Here is a 19,973-nt window from a genome sequence, read left to right on the forward strand (position 1 = left end):
TACAAAGTGCTACTGTGACTGTGGCCCATCAGCGTTCTAGGTAAGTGCAGAGTATTTGGTCCATACATAAAAATTAAACAAGTGGGTATTTGTCCATCTGGAGGAAGTTAGCATATCCCTGCTAATGAATAGGGAGGGACTTGTGGGAGCAGGGCTCCCACTCCTAGGATCAGCTGAGTCACTGTGCTGGATGCACAGGTGTGATAATACAAGTACAGTGTCTGTAACTGACAAGAGTCTGGCACTCTTCCTTTCTCCCTCCGGCTATCACTTGGCCAGGAACCAAGCAGCTGTAATCTGCCTTAGGTGGATTATTTTATTTTCATTAAAGACTGCATCACAAATTCCTCAGTTAAATCACACTTGCTATAGAACATCATGGTAATGTCTAAAAGATTATGCGGTACATTTTAAAGCCAAACTCAAGATTAAGTCTTCTATAAATCTGGCACCAATTTGACAACGTAAGAATTATTCCTGACCTATTAGTGTTTTAACGAGCCTTATTAGTATACTTTGAGAAGAAATGGTAAAATGTCTAGTGGGTACACACTGAAGCAATGTTACAATTTGGGCGATTTGACCAAATTGTAACGACATATCGTGCATTGTGTATGTGCGCCTCCGCGTTCGCATGCGACGTCAGGTATGATGTGCTGCACATCAATTGTTCCGTCCTTTAGTCGCTGCAGTTGTGTACCGGTAATCATTCAATGTCCAGGGAGTCCTTGGACATCGTAACAATTGCTGGTGGCACTATTGTGTACCCGGCATAAGGGAGCATGTACCATTTAGTGAAGATAAGCGTTGGGCACGTTTTCATAATTGACCACTGGGGGGACACAATTCCATTAGAATTTGTGGACGAAAATAAATTTTTACCTTCATTGAACAAATATAGTGGTTTTAACTAATGTTAATGTGAACTGAAAATGGTTGATTTGTTTGCGTAGTGGACACTGCACTGTAATTCTGATTGAGGCGAAAGAGTTGGATTCTGAATCGGTGATAAAAATACGTTTTTTTCCGAATTCAGTAGCTGGGCTGCTTTCTTATATTGGCTCCACCCACAAAGTTCTGCCTCTCATATATAAATTACATTCAGACAGCAAATGTTTAAAATAATGCAAGTTTATCAATGCCAGTGCATGTGTTTGGTTGAGGCTGTGCGCCCATGTGTTATGTTTCAGGCCCTTTGTGGGGGTTAACAAATCCTGAGATAATATGCAAATTGATGCAGTGCAGAACAGTACTTTTCTGTGCATTAGCAGCTATTTTATTCTGGTGAAAACAAGATTCTTCTGAAACCTGTTAAGTCTTGCAGGTCCGTGTTAACTGGTTTTAGAAGAGTGGAAATTAACTCTGAGGCAATCTGCTGTTTTTTTTTTTTTGTTTTTTTTCTTTTTCTCCTTTTGCTTCAGAGTTGGTTAATTTTAACTTACAAAACGTGATTAATGTAATCTGTGTATGTCAAGTAATGGAGAATGTGTGAGATGTCTGAATTCCCTGTAGTGGGATAATTTGGAAATTTTACATCCAAAAACTGCGGTTTAGAGCGGGATGCGGACGGGATCCCAGACATCGATATACAGACGCTGGAATCCCAACACCCGTCAGAGTTCGGACGCCGATATCTAGAAGAAATCAAGATACCGACGTCTACATCCCGACCGCTGACAACCCGAAGGTAAGTATGCGGGTTAGGGCTAGCCCGGGGATGGGGGGATTAAGTTTAAGGACCTTTCGGGGTGGTTTAGGGTTAGGCACCGACTAGAGAGGGTTAGGTTTAGGGTGCGAGAGGGGGGGGAGGGGGGGGGAGAGGAGGAGATTAGGCATCACCGGAGGGAGGGTTAGGGGTAGAGAGGGGGGAGGGTTAGTGTACTTACCAGCCCCTGTCGGGATTTTGCACATCGGGATGCCGCTGTCAGTTTTCTGGTCATCCATATTGATTCAGTTTAGAGCAGATGATCCGGTTATTGGTATTAGCATTATTCTTTATGCTTCTGGGCTAGCACTACACTGCTATTCTCAATTTACCCGTGTCTGTGTTTTGTAAGCTGGCAACGCATGTTTTTTTTTTCTGCTTTAGCCCAAATTGGCCTGGAACGGGACTACTTGGGTCACACAACTTGGCTTTTATATATTTCTCTTAAATTGTGGAAATTTGACTGTTTAATTCTTGGTGAACAGGCATGTTAAGCTAGTTGAATATGCATACACTCAGGGGGGTATCCAATTGGCCGCGATAACCCGTTTTTCCAATTGGCCGTGTTTTTTGCAGGTCCAAAGTCTTCCTTAGCAATTATTGTGAATTTGTTTTAAAAATATCTGAGTAGGTGAATGTTGTGCAAACTCCCCATTTTTTTCCTAAAATGTCGGGAGTTGGTGCATAACCCCTGGGACACCCCTCTTAATGACACATTGGGCAAAAATAGTTTTTAAATTCGCCTATTTGGGCCTACAATGACATGTCATTTTTAACGTGCAAAAAGTGCAGGAAAATGGGTTTAGATTAGTGGGTCAGGTATTTTGGTGGGCTGTATGGATGGGGCAGAGGTGTTAAACATTGTATTGCAGCAGGTGTATTTTTAACATTTTTTTAAAAGTGCCCTAAAATGACTCAAAATTATACTTACCCCCATTTTATGTACCCCTAATTTAACTAGAGCATTACCTTTTTGGCCAAAAAAAAAAGTCTTCATCTTTTTTTTTTTTTTTTTTTTACTATTATAGAAAAATGCATATAACAGCCATTTGACACAATTTAAGAACTCCAAACACTTGGATTATGGCCAGTAAAAGACTTCTATACTGTTACCCAATATTAGTTTACCTTTTTGGGGGGTACAGGCTGACTTCCCCATTGTAACCTGTAGTTTTCACCTGTCATCCCTGCAAGAATTATCGTGCGAATGTCCTATTGCCGGTTTTGTAATAGGATTGCACGATAAGAGCGCACATACATGCGATAAGCTTCAAATTTGTGCGATGGGTCCAAAAAGTTTTCGCCAGAGAAAACTTATTGTTATCGCAGATAATTGGATACCCTCCTCAATTTTGGTAAATGTTTAGCTTCACCCTGCTAATGATCACCAAGCAATCATAGTAGTAAGTTTTTGTTTATTTTTAAACATTTTAATAAGACTTTAGTCTTCAGACAAAATTAATACACAGACCTTATCATATTGTGACATCTCTAATAGAAAATAAGCCTCTATGTTGTCTTGCCTCTGTAGTGCAGGGACATAGTCTATTTTTCTCATTTCCATTTTTTTTTGGGGGGGGGGGGGAATAAACGCTTACTTTTACTGTGTAGTTTTTCTTGGCCTGATTATAACAAAATATATTGCACTTGGCCTATTTTTGTTTAAATAAAACTTATTAATAAACTCTCACTATATGAATTTACAACACCCCCCAAACATTTGTTCACCACTTTATTAAAAATAAAATGTATATTATTCTTATTTGAACCTATGTAGACCATTTTTTATATGTAGATTTATCTACAGATCAGGTCAAAATTGTCTGTCTGTTTGAAACCAGAATACTACCTCAAGATTTTTTTATTTTTCTACCAAAGTTGTCTAGTCAATGGCATTTTGTATTGTGATGTTACCTTTAGTTAATGTGCAAAAAAAAGTGTTTTTCACGCAATCGAACTGCTGTTCTAAATTTACCCATTCTCTTTATAATAAAATGTAAAAGTAAAAAATGTATATAACAGCAGAGGCGTCACTAGGGTTGGTGTCACCCGATGTTGTAGCTCATGGTGTCACCCCCCACCCCCCCCACATGGGCCTTGTATTCACACCACACTGAATCCTTAGTGCTGTTTTTGTACGATCACTAAATATATGTTAAATCAATGGGCTGCAAGAGTTTCCATTTGCAGATGGACAAACACTCGCATTACCTCTATGGAATGCCTCTTATTCAATCCCCCCAGTAGTAGTGCCCCTTATGCAATGCCCTCTGTAGATGTGCCCAATATGCAATGCCCCCTGTAGTAGTGCCCCTTTATGCAATGCCCTCTGTAGATGTGCCCAATATGCAATGCCCCCTGTATTAGAGCCCCATATGCTGTACCCCCAGTAGTGCCCCTTACACAGTTCCCCCAGTAGCGCCCATTATACTTTACCACCAGTAGCACTCCTTATGCAGTGCCCCTTATTCAGTGGGCCCAGCAATGCCCCTGATGCCGTGCCCCAGTAATGCCCCTTATGTTGTGCCCCTTATACAGCATCCCCAGTAGTGCGTCTTATACAGTTCTTATACAGTGCCCCCAGAAGTGCACGTTATACTGTGCCCCCAGTAGCGCCTCTAATGCAGTGCCCCCAGCAATACCCCTTATGCTGTGCTCCCAGTAGCGCCTCTTATGCAGTGCCCCAGCAATGCCCCTTAAGCTGTGTCCCCAGTAGTGCCCTTATACAGTGCCCCAGTATTGCCTCTTATGCAGTGCCCCCAGAAATGCCCCTTCAGCTGTGCCCCCAGTAGCACCTCTTATGCAGTGCCCCTTAAGCTGTGCCTGGTGTACCCCCAGTGGTGCCCTTATACAGTGCCCCCAGCAATGCCCCTGAAGCTATGCCCCCAGTAGTTCCCTTATACAGTGCCCCCAGTATTGCATCTCTTATGCAGTGCCCCCAGCAATGCCCCTTAAGCTGTGCCCCCTGTAGCGCCTCTTATGCAGTGCCTGGTGTGCTCCCAGTAGTGCCCCCAGCAATGTTCCCTTAAGCTGTGCTTCCAGCGCCCCTTATGCAGTGGCCCCGGTCCCCAGTAATCCCCCTTATGCTGTGCCCCCCCCTGTGCAGTGAGTCAGTACTTACCTCTGGGTGTGTCCGGGTGGGGTGCTCACTTGTCTTGAGTCCTTCTTCTGTTCTTGACACGCAGCACGCTCAGAGGCACCTAGTCCCTCCTCCTTCTCCCCACAGGCTGAGCGGCTCCCAGAAGAACAAGCAGAGCCGGCGTGCGCGATGACGTCATCACGGCCGGCGTCCAGAACCACACACAGGCACAGAGAGATTCTCTGTGACTGTGTGTGGCTCTGGACGCCGGCCGCGGTGAGAGAATGTGCAGCTCACCCCGGCAGCGGCGCACAGAGCAGAGAGGACCAGCGTGCGGCAGGACGGACCTGCGCATACACATTAAAAAGTGTCTCCTCCGGCTCCAGCAGCATGGTCGGCGGTGGTGCCGTGGGTGTGCGGCCCGCGGGTGTGACATGCTGCTCTTCTTGGTGTCACCCCCTTGAAGGGTGACACCCAGTGCGGGCCGCACCCCCCTAGTGACGCCACTGTATAACAGTAATCAGTCTACCCCTTTTACATAGTAGATAAAAAAAAAATAAGCTTTTTATTCTGTTGGCTCTATATAAAATAGTTGTACACTCTGTGTTTAAAAATTCCTCACAAATCTTATTTTACAGCCATTTTATTTAAATCTGTACATGTGAAACAGATTTTGGAGTTGTCTGGTTTTACAAGTAGCAATTGCATGGTCACTGTAATATAACACAGGTTGAGAATTTGTTGTAATTGATGACCATTGCCAAGACCTTAAATGGCATCAATCACCTACTCCACAATGGAGCCATTTTGTGTGACATTAGTTCCTAGTGAACGAACTGGCTACTATTCCAGCCCACAAAATGGCTGCTTCCATTGCACGTAGACAGCTTATTAATTTTGGTGATATGGTAGAGAGCAAAAATGTGTTTTGGCATCGTTTTTTCTTCTACCTGCTCTGACCTCTTCTATTTTGTAATAATCAGATTTTCATTGCTGTAGAACAGGGGAAAGGCTTAAAACCACCATTTATGACATTCCAAATTTGACGCATGATAGCTTAGGGAGGCAAGTAAAATGTTTCACTGTTGTAGAGCAACACGGCTTTATCATGCGACTGTGTTGTAGTAAATGGTCCACTTATGCTGCCAACAGTGAGGGGTTTGTGTCTTGTTCTCTTGTAAAGATTTTAGGCTTTTCCAGTATTGGTATAAAGTAGAGCAGTGTAACATAATGTTCAATTAATCCCATCATTGAGCTGTAAATTTACAGCATTTTGAGATCTGCACTATGGTTTGCCTACGTGTCCTCTAGCTTGTGTGCGGGTGATGTGTACATTTTTATTTTTTTTGTGGGGAGAGCGTAGATATTTTAGTTTATCCACCTGACTATGCCTATTTGTCATTCCAATATATTATGTTAAGCGCTTGGAACTTTTACTACTGCGCTGAATTTCTCCTCACTCCCTCGGAGCCTTGCCTGTGCCTGCCAAGGGGCGTGTGTGCTGAGTGACACAGATAATTATTACGTTTAGATAGGTGGAGGAGGGGAGACTGGTATGGGAGATGACCGTGGAGGAGTTAAGAGAAGGGGGGAGAGGGAATGTGTTGGTATGATTACAACCTACTTCTATGGGATCCACATGATTAGAGAAGATGGCTAACCATGCATGTGGGGGACAGAACCAGGAAAAGGTAGCGCAGACCCTGGAAGCACAATGATAATCAAAGTGACAAGTGAGTGGTATTTATTAATTATAAGTGCACTGGATTCCAAATTATTTTGTGGACTGAACCAATTTCTGTGTCAAGTCTCAGTGATGTCACTGGCTCCTCACGAATTGATCAACATTTTGATTCAGCTCACAAAATGCAGGACTCCTTTACGGGATGTAGCTTTTAAATAATGAGATTGATGGTATAGTTTGTATAATTATATTAAGTACATTTTAACTCTTCCCCTTCTATGTACCCACTTCTGCATCCACACACTGCTGCATTCTTATTTTCCATTGGTCATAGCCGTGCTATAGCTCATTATCTGTCAGCTGTCTCAACAGCTTCATTGTTTTCTTCTTTACCTCAGTAACTGACTCAAAACAGATTCCCTTCAGTACAGATTTGACTTTGGGGAAGTCACACTGTGCTAGGCCTGGCGAGTATGGAGGGTGTTCTAGCACTGCAATCTGTTTCTCGGGCCAAAAACTGCTTCACAGAGAGAGCTGTGCGGGGTGGTGCGTTGTCCTGAAGGAGGATGGAACCATTATTCCACAACTCTTTCTACTGATTCTTTCCCGCAAAATAGCTAGAACATTTTTTTCGTAATGTTGGTTTACTGTTGCACCCTCTGGTACCCAGTCTTCCAAAATAACGCCCTTGATATTAAAACCATTACATGGCTTTGAATTTTTCTTGATGTGCTTTCTTCATTTTTGGTGGTGATGGTGTTTTCCAGTGCATGGATGGGCGTTTTGTCTCTGTATCATTCTTGAAGATCCAGGTTTCATCACAGGTAATAACTTTTTCTTTCTGCTTGGCAGTGAGAGCCTTGGAACCATCTTGCCTCAAAATTTTTGTCATGTTAAGATCTTGATGCAAAACTTGCCTAACCGTTTTGTTTGGTGATGTTTACCATTTCTGCTATCAATCGGATGCCAAGTTGACTGTCCGTTGTAACAATTTTCTCAATTTTTTTTTCCACATTTTCCTTTTGTTTTTGATGTGCAAGGCCTTATGGGAAGTTCATCTTCAACATCCTCAGGACAGTCACTAAATCTTGGTCACTCGGACATGTGCAAGTGACATACAATAAACCTGGCTGTAAATGCCATTTTGTAGTAGTTTCTGAATTCTCGCAGTACTTTTCTGACTGCATCTTTTCAAAATGCAGTGTTGGAAGGCCATTATTCAACAAATTTTCAGCACTTAGTGCAATGTAGCAGCAGTATACAACAATGCCAACAAACATGCAATTATTGGCAGCTCTAAACACATTCTTGAAATAACTACCAAGCTGTCTGTAGTATGATTGTTTCAACTAATGGATTGAATCATGCATGGAACTAAGATCTGCAGAGAAATTAATACAAAATGGTGTCTGATGCAGTAGCTGCTGTTTGCAAGGCTGCTCAGTGGTGTCTGCTACCCATAGCAACCTAACTAAACTAAAGTAACACCACACAGGTTCTTGGATATTAACGTAGGATCATTATTGCCATGCCGTATTGACAAATTGGTATGTTTGGGCGTAGTAAATGTAATGGAAGACACTTGTTTAAAAGTGGAAATATCCTTTTAACATTGCATTAAACGGCAGTGAGTCCAGGAACAATACTCCTTTCTTTCTTTCTCTGAGTGCTTTTTTTTTATTCCAGACAGTTAAGTTGGAAACTGCAGAGGACACTAGTTGACAGCCAATTCATTTTGCTGATTCATCCGTTCTCCAGATGGCTTCAAGCCAGAGCTTGGATTGCAGATTAAAGTCTGAAAGCTGCAAAGCTGCTGGGACCTGAAGGAATGTTGGTAAATTGTTGCTGTATGAAGGCAGGCAATAAAAAGAACTTTCTTCTAAGTAGTATTCTGCTTTAGTTAAGGCAGAGGTACCACCTAGTTTTTCAAACTGATTTCTTTTGTTTTGCACAAACGTAATTGCAGGTCTCTGCATATGCTTAGTATTGTGCATGTTCTTTGTTGCTTTTTGATGTAGTATGCAGAATGTGTGCTGTGGTTTCATATATGGGAATGGTTACGCTGGAATTGTACATGTATAGTCTGATCTCCCACGTTTTGCTGGCACACATTGGAGCCATACTCTGTGTGCTTATCGCTGAGCTTGCACAGCAAGACCCTTTCTCCTTTTGAGCCTATAGCGAATGCATCATTCTAGAAGCCAGTTCGAGTAAAGATTTTGTAGAGGCTCCTAGCCATTTTATTGTATTGAATTAGTGGTGAACTCTGGGCAAGGCCACTTTACTCTGGTCTTTGATCTTTATTACTGTAGATTACCACAACATTTCAATAATATACTGTATACATTTACTAGGATTTATCATGTCGAACAAAGTTGTATGTGGTAGTTCGGTGTACAATAGTCAATTCCAAGTGTCAAGATCACTGTTCTTACCTGAAAACAGGTACATGATTAACTGGAATAAACATGCCATAACAACCAATCAGAATCTCTCCTTTCTTTTGTACAGGTTACAAAATTTAAGTGACTGCAGTATGTTAAATCACTTGTTTCAAATCCCTGTCCATATGTTTTCAGTAAATGTCATCAACTGAGTGCAGTATGCCAGCAATATAGGCATCTGCTACCATCCACACTTTATTTTGTAACGATTGTTTAGTGGGAATCTGTATGGAATCCCGGCTGCTGCATGGCCGGCAGTTCGATTCCCGGCAGCCCGACAGATCAGCAGAGCCCGGCAGCGGAAGCTCGACAGCGCTGGAAATCCTGATCGTCCCTAAGGTAAGTATAAACTAACCTAACCCCCTAACCCTCCTTAGGGGGGTTCCTAACGCTAACCTCCCCCCCAAGTGCCTAACCCTAATCCCCCCTCTAAGTGCCTAACCCTAACCCTTCCCCGCTGCCTAACCCTAACCCTACCAGGGGGGTCCCTAACCCCCCCCCCCGGGTTCCCTAACCCTCCTACCCTCCCCTCCACCCCCGCGCCTTTCCGCTCATGGCAACTGGCATCCCTTCGATTGGGATGCCGTGGCGCTGGTCTCCCGGCGTCGGCTAAATGACAGGCATCTAGATATAGACGCCGTTCATTTATCCCACGCCGGGATAATGCAGCCCGGAAGCCGGCTGTCTGTATTAAGGCAGCCGGTTTCCCAACTGCATACGGTTTAGTGGTTTATAGAAGAGCTTTATGGCTAGAGTAGATTCACTTTTTGCCCTTTCACTAGCCTAGTGTACAGTGGTTTCCAGGCATTTAGTTTATTATCCTGTACATCGCCTGATTTCTTGAGATTGTGCCAGGTTTGGGATGCTAGCCACTCTTGTTGCTGTGATGTAGGTCTCCAGGCATTCTAAACGATGTACTGTGCAATATCCTCTAAATCTCCATATCCCATATACTGCCATGCTACATAGACTTGACAGACCAATGTTGGTTGCTGGCGCAATTGCAAAGTAAACCTGCTGGTTTATGTAGAGACTGTAAGGAAAATATTCTGCTAGCCTGTTTATACCAATGTGCAATCTGGAAGGTATGTGATGAATTGATGGTTGCTCATTAGAAGAAAACTGTTTAACATGCTTTTGAGAGATGGTGCAGAGTTGCCAAAAAGCTGTGTTCAGTCGGAGAAGGCCTACATTTTACCTGTTTAATCTTCCTGTAACGGCAGACTTGCACTATAGTCTTGTTGTGACAAATCTCTTCAGTCATTTTGTTATATGAACGCAAGCACACTGACTTTATACAGGCAAATGTCCAGTGCAACAAGTGGAGACCAATACCATTCATTAGAGTCAAATGTAAGCGCTAAGTGACTCTGTATCTACAACAAAGTAACCGGCCTTACTTACCCCTGTTCACCGTACATATCAACAGAACAGATTGGGTTGTTACTACTTTTTTTTTTTTTTTTTTTAATGTGGATTTTTAGTGTTTGATGGAAATGGATATAGGTTTTTTTATTTACTGTTTTGCCATTATTTGACTATTAATATTTTTGCCATTTTTTCTTTTTAGATTTAATTTTAAACTTGTAGAATATACGAAGAGTGAGATTAAAGTGGTCATGGTTTATGTTTGAGTGCTTTGTGTGGGGGGAAAAAATACTTCAGAGTGGCTTTATGAAATATTTCCTTACTTAAGGATTACTCCAACAGATGTTAATATAGTGTCTCTAAGACAGTTCTAGACTTTTTTTTTGCTAGATATCACACGTGCTCACACTTTCTGCTGCTTTTGAAACCACACATACATATTATGCGAATGGTCTTATGCCGCCCACACAGAGGCTAGTTACGCCGAGCTACGGCATCATTGGTCACGCTGAATGCAGCCAGCTTTATTCTACGTCTGGCCATTTGCACACAGGCCACTCAGTCCAGCAGCACTGTGACCTGTTAGAGCAGTTGGAACATGGCCTCTCACACATAGAAACACACACAAGCAACACAGAAAAGGAAAGCTAGTGGAATCTTTTAAAATATATTTCCAAGTATGCAGTTCATTTAATCAATTTTCCTGTATTAAAAATGATCTACTTGACATCTCTCAAATATCAAGAATGATATTCATTAATACCATGTATAGGACAGTTTGTAATTCAGTCTTCAGTATAAAAATGGGACAGTCCTTGAGAAACTGCAAAACTTTGTGTGTATATAAAGTTTATATAGGTATCCTGGAGCTTATTTGAATTTTATTTTGACTAGTAACGATCCCAAAGAACTCTAGATATGAGTGTGGGATTTTAACTCTTCATTTGAAAATGTATAAACCTTTACCTCCCCCTTGCAGCAGTTAACACCAGCAGATATGCAGAGAGTTACCGTATCCAGACTTATGCTGAATATGTTGAGAGAAAGAACGAAGAATGCCATGCCAAAAGGAAATGGCCTGAAGATGGGTGGAAGGATTTGGAGAGGAAGAGGTTAAAAACACAGTACAACTCCTACATTCCGCAAAGCCCAAGAGATTTTTATGCAAACAGGTGACTTGCTATATTGTTTTGCAGTATTATTTATTTTTTTTGTTTGTTTTAATTTTATAATAAACTAGTACACGCTGTAGTGTAAATATGTTTGCAGCCTAGCTGGTATTGGCATTCGGTTTCTGGCCTACCACTTTCTAGCCATTTCGGTCTACCAAATCGAAAAGCCAGACCTAAAACATTGTTAACTTGCCCTGTACCCTAGAACAGAGCAAGGGACATTCTAATTTGCAAGCATTTTAAGTACATCATGCAATAATTTAAAATGCAGTCGTGCAACTTGTTAGATGGACAAAATACAGTTTCTAACACTGGGAACTATTTCACTTCAGCAGTGCAAAATTAGTTTTGAGACAAAATGAGATGATCTAGATTAGAGGCTATGCACATCTACCATAATATGCCATAATCTAAGATCATTTCTGAGCAGCTCATAACCTATGGTCATCTGTGATATTTATCTTTTAGTATGTGACTTACCAGTAGTTCAATGTGAGATGTACAGTAGTTCAATGTAACATACATTTTCAACTTGCTGTTTACTGTGTTATTTCATTTAATTTAGAAATGAGCGTATAGCATTTTGGTATTGCATGACTTTATCCACAGATCTGAACTAGTAAATTAGACTTGCAGCTCTTGTTCATGATGGTTGTTACTATGGGGGTGATGTACCAAGCAGTGGAGAAGTTGCCGATTAGCAACCAATCAGCTTTGAGGTAGTGTATATCAAGTACAGTCCATAAAATGATGGGTAGAAGCTGGTTGCTATGGGCAACTTCTCCACTTGTTTACTCATACACTTTACAGCGCTTGATACATCACCCCCTATGTACGGTATGTGTTTGCCCTTTTTTTTTTTTTTTTCCTCATGTATTGATAGAATGTGCTATGGAGATGACCACTGAAGCACAGATTTGCAGATCATTGGCATTGTTCAGGCTTTTTATAAAGTTGATTTTATTCCTGGATGTCCTGCATGAACGTTCTGATCCAGGAGACTCTCGCCACTTTTGAGCCTAGCAGTACCGCTGTATTACCCATAGGTACACTAAGCCACCAATGTTGTACACTAGACAACCACTGCTACCATCAACTGGAGCCAGTACTGAGATCAGGCCCGATGTATTATAACACGAAGCGATACCCTGTGCTTCCAGGCTGCTACAATCCATATGTTCTACCTACCGCTGTTACACCTGTAATATTCTCCGTGTCATATGCTACCTGTTCTACCTGGTGCATTATACACCTATTTAATACCACTCACATTCTGGCCAGATGCATTATATCCTGGTGCACCAACTTGTCTGGAGAATTACAGCACCCAGCACAATCCATTTCGCACTTCATATTAACATCAGCACACAGGTACTAGAATTGATAACTGCCATTGCTCTACTGATAGTTTGTTCCAGCATACTACTGTGTGTATGTATGTGTGTATATGTATATGTATATGTGTATATATATATATATATATACATATACATATATATATGTATGTGTGTGTGTATATATATATATATATATATATATATATATATATATGTATGTGTGTGTGTATATATATATATATATATATATATATATATATAACATTTATGCGTGTGGGAGTGCTTTAGGGTTCAGATCCGTTTGCCAACTCGCTGACATGTCAGTGTGATGTCTATATATTCCCTATATAACATTCTTGTGACTATAGGTTTTTGACCACTATCAATCTATAGTCTATAATTTATAGTAAATACATGTTTCTGTAGGCCGTGGTTGTTCCTAAAGACCCCAATTATCTATATTAAAGGCATAATATACAGTGTGGGTGGCGTTAAGATAACTGGTCAGTAAAACCTGTCTCTGCCCAGAAAATATCGGTTCTCTGCTTTGTTTCACTTAATATGATTGAAAGCTGTTGAAGTCTGGATTGCCAACTCACCAGAAAAGGCTGATGTGCTGGCAATTATTTGTATATTTGCCTGGGTTCCCAAAAATTATAGGCTGCTAACCATGGTGATGTCTATTGCTCCATGTGGGGTAATGCTGGTCACAGACTGCACGATTATAGATGATCCAGAAAGGGGAGGAACAATGGTCCAATAATCTGTGCCTCTATACAATGGTGAATTCAATTCTCTTTGCGGGGGATGAAACTCCCATCTTAAGTTCTCTGAGCTACTCAAAAATTTGATCGGTAACCCGGGTGTCAGGCTCCCGGTGTAGGGAAAATGACAGGCGTCGGGATATCGACGCCTGTCAGTTAACCCTTGCTGGGATTACACAGTCGGAAGCAGACGGTCTGGTTTCCGTCCATCGGCTTCCCGACTGCTTCCCGTGTGTAGAGGCTTCTATGGGATCGGGAGGTCGAACCGATAAATATTAAGCAGTACATAAGATGCGACCTCCCGATCTCGACCGTTGCAGGAGCGTTAAAAGCAGTTTATCGGCTAACGCTCCTGCATCGGGACAGCGCACACACCTATACAATCCAACGCCCGTTCTCTCGATATTGAAAGGACGGGCCGACAATTGTATAGGCGTGTACCCAGCTTTAGTGAGATTGCCAGATCCTGGTGAAATTGTCTGCTTCATCCACTAAACTCGAATCCCCCCATCACAACGATCCCTGTTACTGTTTGCAGAACAGTGTCCATGCACAGCAAGGTCATCCTTGGACTTTTTGGAATCTTGCCTACATAAGAAATAATCCCTACATACTTAATGAAACATCACAGGATTGTTTTCTGTAACATTATTTATTTAAACCATTCCCAAAATTTAAATAAAGTATCAGTGCTTAGATTAAACTGATACAAGGTAAAATTAATAATTCTGCAGGACAAGCCAAGTGTCTTTGACATTTAGAGAAATCATTAATCACGTTGTTTCCTTTTTAAGCAATCTTATGAAGTGCATACAGGCCATACTGGGAATATCCATCCTATGTAGAACATATCTTTAAATGGAACATCTGGCTCACAGATGTACTAATGTAAGGATCAATTTTTTATTAAGTGGATAACTATGGGAAAAGCACAATACTGAATTTTAAAATCTTAACTGTGTAGTGTGTTGTGAAACTACATTTTTTTTTTTTTTTTTGCAGTATAGGTTCTCTAACCGTCCTTGGCCTGACACTCTAAAGAAGGGTTATGTAAAGCTGGACTGGGCACCAGAGTTTTTAGCCTTTAAATTCAACACTTTCAGCTGTTATGTGCAGGCAAAAAGAATCCACGTTCAGCGAGCTATAGTGTATCCATGTCGCTCTGCAGTTATGCTGCCAGTACAAAGCGGAATCTGTATGAATTACTTGCGTCCGGCGGTTCAAATCCCGACAGTGGCTGGCCGACATGGCTGAAAATCCTGATCTTCCGCAGGTAAGTATCAACTAACCTAACCCTCCTTAGGGGTGCCTAACCCTAACTTTCCCCAGTGCCTAAACCTAACCCCCCCCCCCCCCCTTCCCCGCTGCCTAAACCGAAGTCTCCCGGGGGGGTGCCTAACCCTAAGTCCCCCCCCCCCCCGAGTGTGCCTAACCTCCCGGGGGGGTGCCTAAGTCATTCCCGGGAACCCTAAACCTGACCTCCCCCAAACCCCGCAGCTGTCCAGCGGCGCCCGGCATAACTTCGATCGGGATGCCGGTCTCCCGGCGTCGGTAAAATTACAGATTTAGACATCTGTCATTTAACCCTCGCCAGGATAAAGCAGTCGGGAAGCCGGCTGTCGGGATTAGGTCCGCCGGCTTCCCCACTGCATACCGTACAAAGCACCTGTGGGACACTGGCTGAAGAGTAGGAATCCACTTCTATGTCCATTTTTAACGATTGCCTGGCAGATAGGTATATTTTATTCAAATCTTTTTTTAGGCAATAGTTTCTGAGCCCCACCTTAAACTGCAACAGGGCCCATTCTCTAATGACCGCTAGAGCAGAGCAGACACCAAAGAAAAAATTAAAACATAACATTTTTAATATAGAACAATATGGTACAAGAGAGACAACCTGGGGTTACCATAGGGATGGGTACCCATCATGCTGGCTTTTTTTTTTTTTTTTCAACTCCTTGTGTATTACAAATGTAGAAAAAAAACTTATTCTTAAGATTTTTGGGGTGCTTTTTGTTTGCTCAAATCCCCAGCTTTCTTTTAATTAGATTTATGAAAAGCCAATATAATTGAGTAGAATAGTAATGTTTGGGAAAATAGGTGCATACTGAACCATGTCCCTTATCGGTGTGCAGGCCACTAATAAATCTTACTGTTCTGCTGGAATTAGTAAGCACCTGTTTTCCCCAGTTACCAAACCTGCTGGGAAATCCAGTTCTGTCCATATTGACAACCTAGGAGATTTGGGGTCCAAGCTATTAGAAATGTAGTTCTGTATGAGACTTTCTCTTCTTTTTTTTTTTTTTTTTGTTGACTTGCTGAGAGGTGTTTTTGTCAACTGCAGTGTTCCTTATGTAAGTGCTGCGTGGTTACGGGTGGGGGGTGTTCACTAACATTTACTAGTTGGATGTTAGGTTCTACATCAAAAGGTTCTTAGAATATACTTGCCTTACTTTTATTGCAGTATAATGGGTTTTTGTTTTTCCCTTGAATTCCTATAAAGGTAGGAGGGATAATAAAGGGGTACCCATACTTCTAGATAGACTAAAGTGTCTGGGAGTTATTTTTCGCCTTTAACATTTGTCCATTCATTTTGTATTTCAAAAGTTAAAAGGACGTGAAATGTCTCATGTCCCTTTTAAATGTTTGTAGTGTGTACAACTGCTTATGTCATGACAAGTTTCAGGAGTGCATTGGATTAAAGAACACAATGAATACATTCCAAGAAATAAATACCAAATAAGTTAGGATGTGGTTTTTAATGAGTCGCTGTGTATTCATACCCGATGTGTAAGAGCAATGAGACCTGATTATACAAAGTTGGAGTGAAATAAAAGAAACCACACTGCACTTTCCATTTCAGGTATTTAGCTCTAGTAAATGGAATTAGAATATAAAAATATGGTGGTTGGGACTACTGGTGGGCGGGTCCTTGTTATGGCCGCTTTTTAGAAGACCTCCCGCTTGGCCTCCTGAAAAACACCCTGGTCTCGTGCTTCATCACCTCCCTGAGGACCTGCCTCACAGTCACCGAGGTACCATGGAAGCCTGTGGACACGGAGGCCATCCACGGTTCAGCTCCAGTGTCCCCCTTCACACCGGAACGAGAGGAAGCAGACCCCGCCCGGCCGCCATCCTAGGACTCCTGGCAGTGGCTCTCCTCGCCTCCGGGTGGCCTGACTGACTGCTACGCACGCTCCCCCCAGTACCTTGGCGGACATTCTAACTCTCCAACGTGGCAAGTGAAGGGGGATACCGGCGAGGTCCCGTGGCTCCGAGGTTGGGACGCAGTTCGGGGTACTGGATCGCTCTCCTGGCAGCCAACTTGTGGCTCCTTAACTGCAATGTGTCTGCAGCACAATCATCCTATATAACTTTTGCCTCAAGGTAAACTTATTATATTTTGCTGGGACAAATTTACTATGATTAGAGAAGCCTGTGACTCAGTGGAGCAGATTTAACCTTTCATATTCTCTATATATTATGGGACGCTCCTGCACCTATTACTATTATTATTCCTACTTCAGGGTCCATAGGGGGTCCACAGGGTTGACCTTGGGGGTATAGGTTGGGAACCAAATCCGGGCACCACGCAGTTAAAGCTTTTAGCTCCCAGGATGCACTGGGTCCACTCTCCCTATAACCCCACCCCCAAGCCAGAGGCACCTCAGTTTAAGTTGTGCCCGGCCGGAGTCGGGTCACCGTTTAGTGCAGTGGGGAGCTGATTAGCAGCCCCTAAGCTTTATTTTTTCTAAGTACAGAGTTTTTTTATTTTTACTTTGGACTTTCAGAGCGGCAGCGTCGGACTGTCCATAGGACGTCTAAGCTGCCGCTCCGTCACCCCGCCGGCACTGAGACGCCAGTACAGATCTGGGGATCTCAGCGGGACCCCAGAGTCTGTACTAGCCGGACTCTGCGGGCGCCCAGGACTGCTGCCGGATCCACGGGGAGCAGGTAAGGTCGCGGATCACCGCTTGCGGTGATCCACGCATTTAATATGCAGTCCTGTGCCTCCGCTCTCCGGGGACAGACCGGAGGCGCCGGCAGTGGCGGCGGGCCCCCCATACCCCGTGTGTCCACTAGACCACCAGGGACTTACTGATGGGCGCTGGGAGCCGGCGTCCCGGGAGGTTAATAGCCGGCCAGGGGAGGAAGCTTTCCCTGTTACAGCGGCTCCTCCCCTCAGCTCAGCGCGCCTTTCAGTATGTATAGTCTGGCGTCGCTGAGCTGCTTCCTCCGCGGGCCACGCTTCTTCTGAGGTCTCCAGCGGCCATTTTCTTGTGGTGCAGCAGCAGAGCTCCGGAGATGGCATTGAGTCCAGTCCCCCTGCGTACCTCACCATCAGGTCAGTGTACACAGCGCTGTAGCCTTCCCAGACACTGAATCTGGGTAAGTTGAATGCAATGTAATAGTGCAGTATATTATATGACATGTTTATGTATATATGTATATATCTGCATGGTATGTGACTTATGCTAGTGCTGACTGTCTGTATTTAATTCTCTCACCTGTCAGTGTATATCTATCCCTTTTCCTTATCTGCCCTAATACAGCTGTACTTAGGGTGATTCTGAGACCTCACATTTATATACTTGTTAATATTTGTGAGGTTTGTCACATACTGTTGCGTGCTGCACGTTGCCATATTTTAGATGGAACTGTGTGTTGCATACGGTGAAAATGGGTCCCTGCAGCTAATTTTTGGCATCAGTCAGGACCAGTATAGCGCTGCTTAATATTTCCGCCAAGAGGGTTGGTCAGATATGTTTGACCAGGAGATAGAGCGTTATACTGCACCCATTTTTCCTATCCTGCAAGCCATGTGCTGCAGGTGTTAGTGCGGAGGATTTGACTCATAAAGGGTTCTGTATGTGGCGTCACCTGGTGCCGGCCCCTTTCACGACCCCCTTGGGCGGTTTGTTTTCTCGGGATCCTCTCAATTGCGGATCGCCGGGCGGGCCCCATTGTTGTACCTCACTTGGGGTTACTTCACCATACTGCCCTTTTCATCTCAGGGTATCTCGCAGCTTCTTGCACTCTTCTCCTGTGACACAGACTACCGCTCCCTGCAGGGGTTTTTTCGCAGTATATGAATTCCCCCTGGTGCCACAATAGTCTGTCATGCACCTTGCAGGGATTACCACAACAGCCACCCTGGGTGGATGTCGTTTTCTACGAAACGCAAATTGGCGTGGTTGACGCCCTGTGGTTACTTCCCAGTTGGCTCTGCATGTACTAGATACTGTTTTGGGCTCTTTCCCTCTTACGGGTGGAAGCCTATTTCAGGTATTATTATCCCTGCTTTAGGGCTGGTAGCAGGTCCATTCTGGTTAGAGTGAATGTTGACCTGCACCTGTATCATACACCCTCAGTCTTACATGCCTTCGGGTTCCCTGTTGCTGACTAGCGGGTGGATCGCATAGCGGGACTCTGGCTGTTGCCAGATAGGAGGTGTTACAACAGTGTTTGGCCTCCTGTCCCAAATTCCCTGAGGGTCATCACGAGCCCCTCCTGGGGTGGATGGGCGTGTTACTCGTCTGATTACAGACATTACTACGCCTCCCATTCCTGCGTGGTCCGTAGGTGGTAACTCTGCCTGAAATCGGTATACTTGCTTTCAGGGGTTGTTACCCATCCTACCATGGCTATAGCATGGTTGGTTAATACTATTGCATATTGGGCTGATGCATTTGTAACATTTTTTCCCCTCCAACACGTCGGGGGATCAAATGTATTTGGTCGCTCTCGTAATATATGCAGTTGTCATAGGTGGAAATGCCTATATTGGATACCAGTCTCCTAACTTTCAGAGTTCCGGCTGCGACTGTATCCTCCGTAATACCCTATGGCTGCGCTCTGGGAATGCAGAGGTGCAGATACCATCTTTAGGGTTGATCTTGGTTGGTCCTGACCTTGACAAGATTGTAGTAACATTGGCAGTATTACTAACGACAAGTTTACCGCTTTCAGCTATGCCCTCTACAAGGCCTCAGACTAAGTCTGTTAAGTCTTTTTGTCCTCTGGGTCAGCCTAAAGGTCTGTTTCTTCGTAGACTGTCGGCATCTACAAGGGCCGACATATCCAGTACCGAGCAGGCCTGGACTGCCAGCCGATCCTGCTTCTGAACCTACGGATATCTCTTCAGCCTGACGGGACAGGCCTACAACTGGGAGATACCGATTTTCTCAGTTCGCCCGGTACTAGTGTCAAGTTGCCGTGGGTAGGAGGGTACGCCGTCTCTTTGCTCAGGCGGCCTCTTTACAAGGGCCTTACAGATCCAGAAAGCTATGCAGTTGTTGCGGTAAGCGGAGCTAATTAGGCCATCCCCACTATCTCAGTGAGGGACTGGTTCTGCTTTCTTTCTGGTGCGGTGGCTGAATGGTCCTCTTTGGCCTATTCTCTGTCTCAATTCCCTGAACC

The 19,973-nt window shown here is 43.5% G+C and overlaps 1 protein-coding gene across 1 annotated transcript in view; it reads left to right on the top strand.

The window, feature by feature from the left end:
* The window catches only part of PARN (poly(A)-specific ribonuclease), a 166,783-nt gene that overhangs the window by 135,253 nt on the left and 11,557 nt on the right, over positions 1-19,973 (top strand). Inside the window, exon 22 of the mRNA XM_088466789.1 lies at positions 11,260-11,452. Coding sequence (XP_088322915.1) covers positions 11,260-11,452 — 193 coding nt within the window. The remainder of the gene's footprint in view (positions 1-11,259; positions 11,453-19,973) is intronic.

The sequence above is a fragment of the Taudactylus pleione genome, unplaced genomic scaffold (genome assembly GCF_031769625.1).
Source record: "Taudactylus pleione unplaced genomic scaffold, aTauple2 ptg000066l, whole genome shotgun sequence".
In the NCBI taxonomy this organism is placed as follows: Eukaryota; Metazoa; Chordata; class Amphibia; order Anura; family Myobatrachidae; genus Taudactylus; species Taudactylus pleione.